The 15,616-nt window shown below is 41.3% G+C and overlaps 1 protein-coding gene across 1 annotated transcript in view; it reads left to right on the forward strand.

The window, feature by feature from the left end:
• The first annotated feature begins 9,367 nt into the window (after nt 1–9,367).
• The window catches only part of TACR3 (tachykinin receptor 3), a 69,060-nt gene continuing 62,811 nt past the window's right edge, over nt 9,368–15,616 (forward strand). The window contains exon 1 of the mRNA XM_069593580.1: nt 9,368–10,047. Within this exon, the coding sequence (XP_069449681.1) occupies nt 9,503–10,047 (545 nt within the window). The 5' untranslated portion in view covers nt 9,368–9,502. The remainder of the gene's footprint in view (nt 10,048–15,616) is intronic.

Here is a 15,616-nt window from a genome sequence, read left to right on the forward strand (position 1 = left end):
ATCCCACATGCCTCTTGGCCAAAAAACATAAACACAAAAATAGAAGCAATATTGTAACAAATTCAGTAAAGACTTCAAAAATGGTAAAAAAAAAAAAGAAAAAGAAAAAGAAAGAAAGAAAGAAAAGAAATATGATTGTACAAGGCGATTCTGATGAGATCTCAGAAGAAAATAAGGAATAAGTTACTGGAAACTGGAGGAAAGTTTCCAGTTTGTTATGTTTGTTATAAACTTGGCTGAATGGAAATTTGCTTTTGAGTGGAGCATAGAACTTGTAACCGACAAACTTGGATATTTATGTGAGGAGATTTCCAAGAAAAGCATGGAAGTTCAGGCTTGGTTTCTACTTGCTACTTGTAATAAAATGCAAGTGTTAACTTGGAGAAAGCCCTGCTAAGCAACAAGGAGCTAGAAAACTTGAGAATTTTATAAAATTCTCAGCCTGTCTATATGGTAAAAAATGAGAATACTGTGCTTTGGAGAAAACACCAAGAATGTGGCTGGACAAACTTCTGGGAAGATTAGGCATGTGATGGATCCAAACAATCATCTTAGCAGAAACATGGCCATCTTGGACTGAAGCAGAGAGAGACAAGATGAAATGAAGAAGGGCATTTGGACTTTTGAAATTCTGTTGGTAGGAAACAAGAAATAAACTAGTAGAGATACGAGACTGTAAATGTGTGTTGTCTTTCCAGAAAAGGAAAGAAACATCACTCAACCATCCTGCTGGTTGAGTGGTCAGCAAAATGGCACCTCCTCACTTCTAGAGCATAGCGCTACCCTCTCCTTGAGCCCGCAGAATGAGAAAACCTCGAGCTAAAATGGCAGGACTACCACTAAGAGCCCAAGGCAGGAACAAATAGGGCCTTGTTTGACCCAGAAGCAAGGACAGATGGAATCTGCAGACCCAGAGGACAGAGCATCAAGCAACAGAAAGTAACTTTCATGCCTTATATCTAATGGATTTTGCTTGGTTGATTGTGAATTTTCTTTAAAACTGTGACTCCTTAATTCCTTCCATTATCTCCTTTTTCGGAGGGGAATGCCTATTTCATGCCTGCCCCACCATTGTGTTTTTTAAATAATTATGTATTTGGGGCTGTAATGGTCTTCACTGCTGCACGAGTCTTTTTTTAGTGTGGTAACCAGGGACTTTATTTTCGGGGGCTCAAAAATCACTGCAAATGGTGACTGTAGCCATGAAATTAAAAGACACTTACTCCTTGGAAGAAAAGTTATGACCAACCTAGACAGCATATTCAAAAGCAGAGACATTATTTTGCCAACAAAGGTCCATCTGGTCAAGGCTATGGTTTTTCCTGTGCTCATGTATGGATGTGAGAGTTGGACTGTGAAGAAAGCTGAGCGCCGAAGAATTGATGCTTTGGAACTGTGGTGTTGGATAAGACTCTTGAGAGTCCCTTGGACTGCAAGGAGATCCAACCAGTCCACTCTGAAGGAGATCAGCCCTGGGATTTCTTTGGAAGGAATGATGCTAAAGCTGAAACTCCAGTACTTTGGCCACCTCATGCGAAGAGTTGACTCTGATGCTGGGAGGGATTGGGGGCAGGAGGAGAAGGGGACGACCGAGGATGAGATGGCTGGATGGCATCACGGACTCGATGGACATGAGTCTGAGTGAACTCCGGGAGTTGGTGATGGACAGGGAGGCCTGGCGTGCTGCGATTCATGGGGTCGCAAAGAGTCGGACGCGACTGAGCGACTGAACTGAACTGAACTGAACTGAGCTGAACCAGGGACCAGTCTGTAGTTGCGGTGCCCAGGCTTCTCTCACTGCAGTGGCTTCTCCCTGGTTGCAGAGCACAGGCTCTGGGCACACGGGCTTCAGCAGCTGTGGCGTGTGGGCTCAGCAGTTGCGATCTTGGGCTCTACAGCACAGACTCAGTACTTGTGGCACAGTGACAGCTGATTCGTAGCTTGTGGATTCTTCCCAGACCAGAGACCAAACCCATCTCACTGGCAGGCAGACTCTTTACCACTGAGCCACTATGGAAGCCCCCACCACTGTATCTTAAAAACAGATCACTTGCTTTCTAGTTTCAAAGATCCATAAATGGAGAGGAATTTTGCTGCATGACAGACTATACACAGAATCTTATGCATTTCTGATAATGATAAAATTCGGAGCTTTTTGAGTTAATATTTAATAAGATTTTGGACTTGACATTGGAATAGGTAAAACTTTGGGGCATGTTGGGTTAAAATGAATATTTTTATACAGGTGAAGACATTGTTTGGAAATAGGGTCTTTGCAGATGTAAGCAAGTTAAGATGAGGTATGATGGCTTGGGGTTGCCCTTAGGCCAATGACTAATGTCTTTCTAAGAAAAGGATGATTTGGACACAGAACAACATATAGGGATGTGATGTAAAGACATACAAGTTTATCATGTGATGACAGGCGGATTTGGAGTAATACATCTACAAACCCAGAAACACTGAAGGTTGACAACAACCAACAGATACTAGGAGAGAGATGTAGAACATATTCTCCCTCAGAGCTTCCGGAAGAAAAAAACAACCTTGTTCATGTCCTGATTTCAGATTTCTAACCTCTCAAACTGTGAGAAAATAAGTGTTGTTGTAGGCCATTCTGGTTGTGGTGATGTGTTACGACAGCCCTAAGAAGCTAATGCAAATGTCAAACGCTAATGCTGCAGAGAGATCAAGAAAGTTAAGGATGGAAAGTGGAAACTTGTTTAACATGCAGTTCACAAAGAGTTAGACACGACTGAGCAACTGATCTGAACTGAACTGGCACAACAGTATTAAGTATTTTCATACCTATAGATATGGTGAGTGATGAAGTGGAAATATTAAATTTAGATATTTGTTTAAAAATTTCATCTAGAAACAAAAGAATAGAGAGAACAGTGGTAACCAAAATGGAATGTAATCAGGAAAAGGGCTATTTAATATAGATTCTTAAATATGCCTCAATCTTCAAGAAAAGTAAGTGTTTAAGAGAGAGAGAGGATAGGAATTGTTGAAAGAACACAGAGCACAGATGAAAGAAGATAAATCACTTTCACAGAGACAATAAATTCCTAAAAGATGGATGGAATGCACAGAAATGTGAAATTCTTCTGTCAGATACTTTGGAAACAACATAATTTATTAAACACAAAGAGGAATATGGAGAAGAAAGAGAACTGAAGAATGGCTGGGAACCGATCAGAGACCCACATGGAAAGGTGTCTGGTAGACAGCAAATATTGCTGAGTAGCTGTCTGCACAATTAACTGGAGATGATCTACTATTGATTAATTGGTGGGTTGCCAGCAATACTGAGACGTCTGATTTTAGGAGCCCAAAACTCAGAGGGTGGAAATGACCCAGTGTAATTGCAAAGCAGGTGCAATGAAATAATAAAGGGAAACCAATAAAACGAGTGTCAAAGAGTAGGCTTATCAGGAAATGATACTGATGAAAAAGAATATCTCAACATAATGGGGAATAATGAACATATTGAAACTAAAAGTGCTGGAGAACTGTCAAAAAGATTATTGCCAGAGACAGAAATCTGGAAATTTGACAACCTTTCCTTTCTGAAAATAACTCCTTCACTAGCCAGCAACAGTACCTGAAATTCTATCCTGAAATGTTTATTTTGGGGAGGCCTGTTAAAAATAAAAATATAAGCATGAAATACGCCATATTGTTTCCTTGAGTTGTAAGAGAGGAAAAAATAATACATGGCCAGGATCCATTCTATTAATATAAATTGTTAGCAAATTAATGGGGTACATCACCAGTAAGTATTATAAATAAAAATATGGAGAGTAAATACAATTTGGAAAAATGTAATCTATTATACACAGTAAAATAGGCAAACATTTCTTGGTTATTAGGAACAAACTATAAGTAGTCACATAAATGATCATAATTTGTATTACATTTATTCAATCAAACCAAGATTTACACACTAAATCTAAAACCTATTAATGTCTCGTACAGTACCGTGCTTGGCTTACTTCCCAGGATCCTCAGATATTTCCCTAGGCACATACTCAAACATACTTCCAGGTTCTAGGTGTGGGAGAATTGGATACCTCTCTAAGTCACCTTCTAGTGTGTTAGAAGGTGTATCTTGGCCTCTTTGCCACTTTCCTTGGTAGTTCAAGGCTAAGACTTTTGGAGTTCTTCAGGTAAGGGAAAGAGGATGAGGAAGAATTAGGAAATCAGCAGAGTGGGCTCAGATAAGGGCAGGATTCAGATTCTGGAGCTATGATAGCCAGATTATTCAACAAATTCTCTTAGTTGGAAAACCTCCTCCTTAACCATTATCCCCTAAGCCTTCCTCTTTTTCAAGGCATAAGCTTCTGCTAACTCTATCTTTATTTTAGCACTTCAATTTATCCTCACAAAGAAAAGTTTTAGGCAAAGTTAAAAGAATCCAGTGGGCACAACATCCACCTCCTTGGTAACATAGTTCCATTGGTCTCTGTGCCTTTCCATTCTATTACTCATGATTCTCACCTCAAAGTCAAAAATACTATTAGACTGCAGGTTCTGTGAAGACAGGGTTCGTATCTAGTTGTTTCACTGCTATATCCCTAGTATTTGGTATAGCTTCTGGAAAGAAGCCAAGAGAACACACTGGTCATAGCAAACACCCTTTTCCAACAACACAAGAAAAGACTCTACGTATGGACATCACCAGATGATCAACATGGAAACCAGATTGATTATATTCTTTGCAGCCAAAAATGGAGAAGCTCTATACAGTCAGCAAAAACAAGACCACGAGCTGACTGTGGCTCAGATTATGAACTCCTTATTGTCAAATTCAGACTTAAATTAAGGAAAGTAGGGAAAATCACTAGACCATTCAGGTATGACCTAAATCAAATCCCTTATGATTATACAGTGGAAGTGAGAAATAGATTTAAGGGTCTAGATCTGATGCCTGATGAACTATGGATGGAGGTTCGTGACATTGTACAGGAGACAGGGATCAAGACCATCCCCATGGAAAAGAAATGCAAACAAGCAAAATGGCTGTCTGGGGAGGCCTTACAAATAGCTGTGAAAAGAAGAGAAGCGAAAAGCAAAGGAGAAAAGGAAAGATATAAGCATCTGAATGCAGAGTTCCAAAGATGGAAAGAAGAGATAAGAAAGTCTTCCTCAGCAATCAATGCAAAGAAATAAAGGAAAACAACAGAATGAGAAAGACTAGAGATCTCTTCAAGAAAATTAGAGACACCAAGGGAACATTTCATGCAAAGATGGGCTCAATAAAGGACAGAAATGGTATGGACCTAACAGAAGCAGAAGATATTAAGAAGAGGTGGCAAGAATACACAGAAGAACTGTACAAAAAAAATCTTCATGACCAAGATAATCATGATGGTGTGATCACTCACCTAGAGCCAGACATCCTGGAATGTGAAGTCAAGTGGGCCTTGGAAAGCATCACTACAAACAAAGCTAGGGGAGGTGACGGAATTCCAGTAGAGCTATTTCAAATCCTGAAAGATGATGCTGTGAAAGTGCTGCACTCAATATGCCAGCAAATTTGGAAACCTCAGCAGTGGCCACAGGACTGGAAAAGGTCAGTTTTCATTCCAATCCCAAAGAAAAGCAATGCCAAAGAATTCTCAAACTACCATACAACTGCACTCATCTCACACGCTAATAAATTAATGCTCAAAATTCTCCAAGACAGGCTTCAGCAATACGTGAACCATGAACTTCCAGATGTTCAAGCTGGTTTTAGAAAAGGCAGAGGAACCAGAGATCAAATTGCCAACATCCTCTGGACCATGGAAAAACCAAGAGAGTTCCAGAAAAATATCTATTTCTGCTTTATTGACTATGCCAAAGCCTTTGACTATGTGGATCACAAGAAACTGTGGAAAATTCTGAAAGAGATGGGAATATCAGACCACCTGACCTGCCTCTTGAGAAACCTGTATTCAGGTGAGGAAGCAACAGTTAGAACTGGACATGGAGCAACAGACTGGTTCCAAATTGGGAAAGGAGTAAGAAAAGGCTGTATATTGTCCACCTTGCTTATTTAACTTATATGTAGAGTACATCATGAGAAACACTGGGCTGGAAGAAGCACCAGCCAGAATCAAGATTGCTGGGAGAAATATCAATAACCTCAGATATGCAGACGACACCACCCTTATGGCAGAAAGTGAAAAGGAACTAAAAAGCCTCCTGATGAAAGTGAAAAAGGAGAGTGAAACAGTTGGCTTAAAGCTCAACGTTCAGAAACCAAAGATCATGGCATCTGGTCCCATCACTTCATGGGAACAAATGGGGAAACAGTGGAAACAGTGTCAGACTTTATTTTGGGGAGCTCCAAAATCATTGCAGTTGGTGATTGCAGCCATGAAATTAAAAGACGCTTACTCCTTGGAAGAAAAGTTATGACCGACCTAGATAGCATATTGAAAAGCAGAGACATTACTTTGCCAACAAAGGTCTGTCTAGTCAAGGCTATGGTTTTTCCAATGGTCATGTATGGATGTGAGAGTTGGACTGTGAAGAAAGCTGAGTGCCGAACAATTGATGCTTTTGAACTGTGGCGTTGGAGAAGACTCAAGGAGATCCAACCAGCCCATTCTAAAGGAGATCGGTCCTGGGTGTCCTTTGGAAGGACTGATGCTAAAGCTGAAACTCCAGTACTTTGGCCACCTCATGCGAAGAGTTGACTCATTGCAAAAGACCCTGATGCTGGGAGGGATTGGGGGCAGGAGGAGAAGGGGACGACAGAGGATGAGATGGCTGGATGGCATCACCGACTCGATGAACGTGAGTTTGAGTGAATTCTGAGAGTTGGTAATGGACAGGGAAGCCTGGCATGTTGCAATTCATGGGGTCACAAAGAGTCGGACACAACTGAGTGACTGAACTGAACTGAAAAGAAGTACACTCAATACACGTTGAAGGAATGATTGAAGCAATGCATGAACAATAACTACTCTACTGGGACACAAGGAAAGTCTTTCCACATAAGGCAGATCTAAAAGAAAGCTATGACCTGGATCCCTCTCTTCTTCTGAAAGAAAACAACTTTTTAAATGCCTTTTATTGTATCTTCTCCTAATTCCATTGCCAATCATTTTCTGTCATATCACTTCTACTATTGTGTAAGTATAATGAGGACAAAATTACCGACTTATGATGATCTGCATGGATAAGTAACTGGAGAAGGAAATGGTAACCCAATCCAGTATTCTTGCCTGGGAAAGCCCATGGACAGAGAAGCCTGGCAGGCTACAGTCCATGGGGTTGCAAAGAGTTGGACACGACTAAAGCAACTAACACTTACAGATAAGTAAAACAGTAGTGTAAACTGAATACATTTTTACACAAATAAGTAACTTTTATGCATATTTTGGCCAAATATTTAAAGTTATAATTACCAAACCACAACATGGTCCATTTCATAATCTTGATAAATGGTGTGTGTCATATGAAAGAACCTTAAAAAAAATTCTTCCTTAATTTCATTAGGGAAGGAAGACTTTCATTTTAACTTAAGTAATTTCAAGATGGTAAATTGACAGAGAGAAGTAATTTGCCTTTCAAAAGAAAACAATTTAATTTAGAATTAATTAGCAGGAAGTGTGGAATCTGTTAACTTATGATTTATCACGTTTCTCAGGTCTTTCTGGGAAGAAATAGAAAATAATAACCTTTAATAATTATCATTTTTAGCATGCATTTATTTTGAAGCAGTGTTGTGTCCATAGAATTATTATTAGGGTGCCTCAAATTTATTTCTATAGACTAAATTTTTGTCATAAAAACTATAAGAAAGAGAATATTATTCATCACCCTAAGTCCATATATGCAATAATTAGGGTTTTTAAGGAATAGGTACTTACACTAAAGAATAGTGTTCACAAATCACAAGCTATGTTCTCCTGAAGCAAATCAAACTTGCTCTCCAATACATCTTATCTGAAAATGTTTGGCTGTAATCATATTGTAACAAGAGAGAAGGGCACTAACATTTATTGAGGTCTCTCTCCTACTTGGTGTTGTTGAAAGGCTGTTGTTATCCCCCTGTTTACCCTGAAATTTAGATTTTTTTAAAAAATCTTCACTTTCAAGTGAAGAAATCAAGGCACAAGGAGTTCAAGTTGGGGAAAAAAAAGCTCAAATAGGAGGAAAAAGATTTCAAGCGTTTTGGGAAGATTGCTAAAATACATGTAACCCTAAATCCCTTCCACAAGAGACTAAGATAAAAGAGAGTCTTGGCTCTGGAACATCCTGATAAATGGCTGGTGAGATCCACCTAAGCACAGACTCCAGCTCACACTCCACAGAACACTCCAGCTCACCTGCTGTCAGTCAAAGCTCATTTGTCTCATTCTCATCAGTGTATCCACATGATCAGGCCCTAAAAGCCCAGGCTCCAAATGTTCAAAACCCTATAGCCCTGTGTACTTATGTAGATTGTTCATAGGATACATTCATCCCAGAGAAATTTAAGTCTTGTTCTTGTGTTTCAAGAAGACCTACCTCTCGATATTTCTGATTTACCCTAAGTATGTTACGGCATTCCAACCAGAGAAGAATCCTCTGGGCCAAAGTCTCTCTCTGCCTGGGGGTTAGGAGAGAGGAGGGGACAGATTTCTGGTGACTGAGATTACAGGAAGAGAGGGAATGGATGGATTTGGGAAGCAGGAAAAGCAACGGGATCTGAGAAGGGAGAACAGAAACACACAAGCAGAAATTCGAGTGAAATTCCAAAAGCCAGTGGAACAAAGCGAGTGGTTCTCACAGTCCTCAGCTAACTGCACCCACAGGCGATCTTGCCAGAAAATCTTCTGGGACCTTGCCTATGCCTTAGGGGTGAACGGTTTAATTGGTTTAGAAAATAAAAGTCCACAACACAGCTGAAAGCAGGGACCTCAGCAAAATATCTTGAAGTTAAAAGACGAAGAACAATCTTGTCAAGATTTTAATTACATATAAGAAAGTGCAGCCCTTCCTTGAGCCTGTCAACCCGCTAAGCTCCAGCGAGTAGCGGATGAATGAAACCCAGAGGGCGGGGGTGGAGGAAAGGAGCGCAGTCGTCTTCCAAGAAGGGGTTGTCAGCTCCGCGGCCCCCACAACGTCACCGAAGCAGAGCCCTGTGAGAAACTATAAAGCTCGCAGCGGCTCCTGAGCCTCAGCGCTTCAGCTGGTGCCCGGGGAACTCCAACAGGAGTGATTCCCGGAGGGTCTCCGCTGGCGCCAGTCCCTAACATCACTTTTTTCAGACTGTCTCATCCTTCCTGCCCGATAGATGCTCTAAGTCGCTTTTGGAGAAAGCGCCTCCTTTCTCCCATCACCTGCAGGGTCAAAGCATCCCTCAACCAGCAAGGGCTGTGGTACCTTCTCCATCTCGATTCGGGGCGGGGCTGAGGTCCGCTCAGCGGCGAAGCGACAGGGAGGCAGAGAAGAACTTCGCGGGAGACGGGCCGGGCTGACGGTGGGTGAGCGAGGGGACTCGGGTTGCACACCCATCGCTATGGCCTCGCTCCCCGTAGCCGCGAACTGGACGGACAGAGGAATGGCCGGCGCGGACACCGGGAACCCGAGTGCCGCGCTCGAGACTGGGGCAGCCGCGGGAGAGGCTGAGACTGAGTGGCTGCAACTGCTCGTCCAAGCCGGCAATCTTTCCGCTTCCTTCTCCCCGCTGGGTCTGGCGGCGGCCTCCCCCGCGCCTTCGCAGTCCCGGTCTAACATCACCAACCAGTTTGTGCAGCCGTCCTGGCGCATCGCGCTCTGGTCCCTCGCCTACGGCGTGGTGGTGGCCGTGGCCGTCTTCGGGAATCTCATCGTCATCTGGATCATCCTGGCCCACAAGCGCATGAGGACCGTCACCAACTACTTCCTCGTGAACTTGGCTTTCTCCGACGCCTCCATGGCCGCCTTCAACACCTTGGTCAACTTCATCTATGCGCTGCACAGCGAGTGGTACTTCGGCGCCAACTACTGTCGCTTCCAGAACTTCTTTCCTATCACAGCGGTGTTCGCCAGCATCTACTCTATGACAGCCATTTCAGTGGACAGGTGAGGAGAACACTGGGAGGAAGGGAGGAGGAGGAAGAGAAGGCATTCAGAGAAGCTGGGCAGTGGGATAAGGTTAAAAGGAAATGGTGACAAAATGGATCTGATGAAAGGAAAGGGACTAGGTGAAAGTTCTCAAAGGAGGTCACTAACCTTGGTGGCTCAGGAAATAAACCATCTGCCTGCAATGCAGGAGACCCAGGTTCGATTCCTGGGTTGGGAAGATCCCCAGGAGAAGGAAATGGGAACCCATTTCAATATTCTTGCCTGGAAAATTCCATGGACAGAGGAGCCTGGAGGGCTACAGTCCTTGGGGTCACAGAGTCGGTCACAATTGAGTGACTAACACTGATGATGCTGAACCCATTTACAAATGGGTCCATCAATGGCTGAACTTGTTCTGTTTCTATGGCCTCCCCACTCCTACCCTAAACCCCTAATCCCCATTGAGGTCATCTAGAGGGAATGAAGAGGGTGAATGAAAGAGATGGGAAAACCTGTCTTTCCAAGTAGGACAAACTCAACTAAAAACACTTAACACTAGTACATTTTTTCAAATGGCTTCAAACAATTGCCACAAAAATTATGTGACCTTTAACTTGTACTTTGGGGGCTTCCTCCTCTCTGTCAGTCACTGTTCTGTCAGAAAAATGAATGCTACCCGCCTCCTCTCTCTGGTTTGCTGATTCTTAGTGCCAGCCATCCTGTACCCAATCCTTACCCCAAGGCCAGCACCAGTTTGGTCTCCCAGTTATGGAGGATCCAACAGAGGCAATAAGCTCCCTCCAAATGATTGCTATCAGCCAGCAGTTTCTCCAGTTCTTCAGGCTGGCTTTCACTTCCAGTAATCTGTGGAGACCATGAGCTAGGCAAACCCCGCGCCTGGAAGATGGTATCTGACTGATTCAGATGATAGGCAAGAAAAAGCCCAAAGACTAAGTGGTTAGGAAATGAGGCATACCACTTGATAACTGTTTAAAGAACATCTTTTAGAATGTTCCCCCATCTACTTTGGGAATCCTGAGATTCTTAAGCAATTATAAGAAGCTGGAGAGACATCCAATATTTGTTCTCATAATCCAGTTTATGAAATTTCAGTGTGTGTTTGCTTCCTCATATTGAATATTATGGACAATGCAGACTGTGTTAAGACAATGGTAAATATCTACCTGTTACTAGTGAAAGTGAAAGTCACTTGATCAGGTTGGACTCTTAGAGACCCCATGGACTATACAGTCTATGGAATTCTCCAGGCCAGAATACTGGAGTGGGTAGCCTTTCCCTTCTCCAGGGGATCTTCCTAACCCAGGGATTGAATCCAGGTCTCCCACATTGCAGGCAGATTCTTTACCAGCTGAGTCACAAGGGAAGCCCAAGAATACTGGAGTGGGTAGCCTATCCCCTCTCCAGTGGATCTTCCCCATCCAGGAACTGAACCGGAGTCTCCTGCGTTGCAAGCAGATTCTTTACCAACTGAGCTATCAGGGAAGCCCTGTTACTGATGTTTATACTTTAATTCAATATTATGCTAAAAATGAACCACACCAGTAGCTTTTAGTCTCCATTTTGTGATTGGCAGTTTGCATGGGGATGATGGGGGTGGGGGAGGTGAAGTGACTTTAAATTCAAGTATCAATGTTTTCATCCATGAAAAGGAAAGAATACTTTTTTCTATATTAACAAACGTGTTTGAAAATAAAATGGAGCTTAATATTAATTCTTACTACATTAAGTCACCATTATGGAAAAAAATAAGAAAAAAATGACTTTTTTCCATCAGTCCATCCTCTGTGTTTATTGTTTTGAAATTGAAGGTATTGAAGGCATAAAGCTTTAGAAACAATTTTCAAATGCCAGGCCCATGGGTTTAAATCTAAGGAGCAGTGGTTAGTCACCACTGACTAGGATATGTAAGCACAAAACCGAATTTTTTAAAGCCTCTGAAACTGCCAGTCTTCTTTTCCCCTCTATCTCTAATTTTCAAGTATCTCACTCCTTCATTTTTGTAGGCACAAAGGTGAGTACGAAGAAGAAACAAAGTCAGTTCCAAGTTAGAAAACAAGTAAAACCACCTCTAATCTTGTTCCACTGATCTAGAAAGGAGTGTTTCTTTGGTTTGAGCATCTGTCTTTAGTTTTGTTATGGTTTGATTTATTCTTTGCTCTAATCTGGAGGAGATATGCATTAGCATATCAGATTATAAGATTCTCACAATGTCCTTAAAATGTTAATGATACATTATGAAATTTGATGAAAATTTAGTGTGTGAAGGCTGTGAGGGGAAAAACATTTAGTGTTTCAAATTTGTGAGGGGAAAAAAAGGTCATTTTCCCAGTTACTTTCTGCCAATATTTATATAAAATCTGAAATAACATTGGAGTTATTCTAATTGATAATGTAATGCTATTTCATCACATTCACTAGTTTGAAATCAATGAATGTTTTACTACTTATACTTTACTATTTCCTTACTAGAAAACATTATTCAATTACCAAAACTACTCAAAATTTAGGATCATACAATTTGCAATAAAATCTGAGGGATATTCAGTGCAATATGCTTGAAGAAATTTTAGTTCCCAATATAATTAAAACTTTATTGAAATAACCATAAAATTACATAAGCCCTAATTAGATCTTAATTGGTAAAGGATTACATCGTTTAGACTGTGATAGTAACACTTGGCTTTTATTGAATTGTGAGTGTTTTCTAGTCCCATTTTTTTTAGATTATATTCCATTATAGGTTATTACAGGATATTGAGTATAATTTCCCATGTGCTGTCTTGTGCTAATTTGCTTCAGTCATGTTGGACTCTTTGTGAACCTATGGACTGTAGCCCACCAGGCTCCTCTGTCCATGGGATTCTCCAGGCAAGAAAACTGGAGTGGGTTGCCATGCTCTCCTCCAGGGGATCTTCCCAACCTGGGGATTGAACCCATGTCTCTTATGTCTCCTGCATTGACAGATGGGTTCTTTACCACTAGTGCTACCTGGGAAGCCCCTCTATTCCCATTTAACATAAACTGAATTGTGTCTTCCCAGCCTAAATAAAAAATGTATTGAACTCACTGTATCCCTCTCCGTGTGTGTGCTCAGTAGTGTCCGACTCTTTGTGACCCCATGGACTGTAGCCTGAAAGCCTCTCTGTCCATGGGATTTTCCAGGCAGGAATACGGAAGTGGGCTTCCCTTTCCTCCTCCAAGGAATCTTCCCGACCTTGCATCTCTGTGTCTCCTGCACTGGCAGATGGGTGCTTCACAACTAGAGCCCTTGTGTCCGTCTGCCTAAAATCAAAAAGATCTTCTGAGGTTTAAAACTACTTCAGCTTTGACCCAGGCACTTATGGCTTTGCTTCAGCTGTAGCAAAATGCTTACAACCTCCTCTGACCTCAGAAATCTTAGACCGGAAAAGGATTGCAGATCCTCCCTAATGAACATTTGTATTTTACACATGGAAAACCTCAAACACATTTTGAATAAAAACTCTGTGTTTTCCTTTAAGTGTTTTTCACTCATTCTGCACTGAAAGAATTGCTTGACTTCTAACTTTACATTTTTAATGTAATTAATAATTCTACTAAAGATTTGAATGCGAGTTCACAGGTTCTGATCTTATCCTGAAACATCCTATCCATTTGCTTTGTTAGAAATTCTTGCAAATCTTATATATGTTCTATAGACCAAAACATCATCTTTAAGTTCTACACAGTTCCTTCTTGCCTATAAGGCTACTTCACCATCCTTACACACACACACACACACACACACACACACACAGTGGAATTAGTGCCAACGAAGAGTCACTGTGTGTCTCCACTATCCTTCTGAAATTTGCCATTTTGAAACGTAACATTTGAACACAACTTTTATCTGAAAGATGTTCGGCTCTCACAGGATCACGCAGTAGTGCTTCAAACCACTGCAGTCCACTCCAGGACCCTACTGTTCTTAACTTCTACACTTTCTTACGACTCCTAACTAGTTGTGATAACTATAGGTTAATATTAAAATTTAGCACTTGTCTATGCTATATATTTTACATGTCTATATAAAATATCTCACATATATTTACCTAAGTTCTAACTGAGAATGCTAGAATTTTAACTGAGATGTTAGAAAATTATTAATAGAACAGTTAATATAATAGAAATATTATCTTTTAAAGTATATGGTATATACCACTTGATAAATAGGGATATTAGAAAATATTTTCTTCCATTTTCTAAGCACATTTTTAAGTTAAGTTAGAAACTCTAGGAAAGTGTATCCGTATATGTGGTTTAGTCCCTAAGTCGTGTCCGATTCTTGTGACCCCATAGACTGTAGCTTGCTAGGCTTCTCTGTCCATGGGATTCTCCAGGCAGGAATACTGGAGTGGGTTGCCACTTCCTTCTCCAGGGCATCTTCCTGACCCAGGGATTGAACCCGGGTCTCCTGCTTTGCAGGCAGATTCTTTACCAACTGAGTTATGAGGGAAGCCCTTATTAATATACAGTAAAGGACAGCTAAGGTCCGTCTAGTCAAGGCTATGGTTTTTCCAGTGGTCATGTATGGATGTGAGAGTTGGACTGTGAAGAAAGCTGAGCGCCAAAGAATTGATGCTTTTGAACTGTGGTGTTGGAGAAGACTCCTGAGAGTCCCTTGGACTGCAAGGAGATCTAACCAGTCCATTCTAGGAAGATCAGCCCTGGGTGTTCTTTGGAAGGAATGATGCTAAAGCTGAAACTCCAGTACTTTGGCCACCTCATGCGAAGAGTTGACTCATTGGAAAAGACTCTGATGCTGGGAGGGACTGGGGGCAGGAGGAGAAGGGGACGACAGAGGATGAGATGGCTGGTTGGCATCACCGACTCGATGGACGTGAGTCTGAGTGAACTCCGGGAGTTGGTGATGGACAGGGAGGCCTGGCGTGCTGTGATTCATGGGATCACAAAGAGTAGGACACAACTGAGTGACTGAACTGAACTGAAAGGACAATTTCAAAGCATAGAGTCCAGTATTAATTAAAATATTTAAAGATTTTTTAAGTGACAGTCACTGTTTTTTCACCTGGAAACCTTAAGGAAGTAATTTAATGTGTTTTATTTAGTAGTCCAAAAGCCTTAATAAACACAGCAAAAAATTCTTTATATTCTTCAAACCCAGGAACACCTGACATAAATAATTATTAAAATAAATATTTAATCTAACTGAGATAATTTCTTTTTATCCAAATAAATTAAAAATTTACCTTGTATACCATACTTTTTAAAATTTGCTTTTCATGGAGCTGTTATGCAAACTGTCATAGAACCTTGATTTCTTTTGAAATTTATTAGGGACAGATGAAAATATATAATCATAAATCATGAGGCCTCAATCTGATAACAAATTATCTAAATGTACTGCAGTAAATTTTACCATTGCTTTAAATATGCTGCTGCTGCTGCTGCTGCTAAGTCGCTTTAGTTGTGTCCAGCTCTGTGCGACCGCATGGACTGCAGCCCACCAGGCTCCTCCATCCATGGGATTTTCCAGGCAAGAGTACTGGAGTGGGGTGCCATTGCTTTAAATATTATGGCTATAAAT

The sequence above is a fragment of the Ovis canadensis genome, chromosome 6 (assembly GCF_042477335.2).
Source record: "Ovis canadensis isolate MfBH-ARS-UI-01 breed Bighorn chromosome 6, ARS-UI_OviCan_v2, whole genome shotgun sequence".
Classification (NCBI taxonomy): Eukaryota; Metazoa; Chordata; class Mammalia; order Artiodactyla; family Bovidae; genus Ovis; species Ovis canadensis.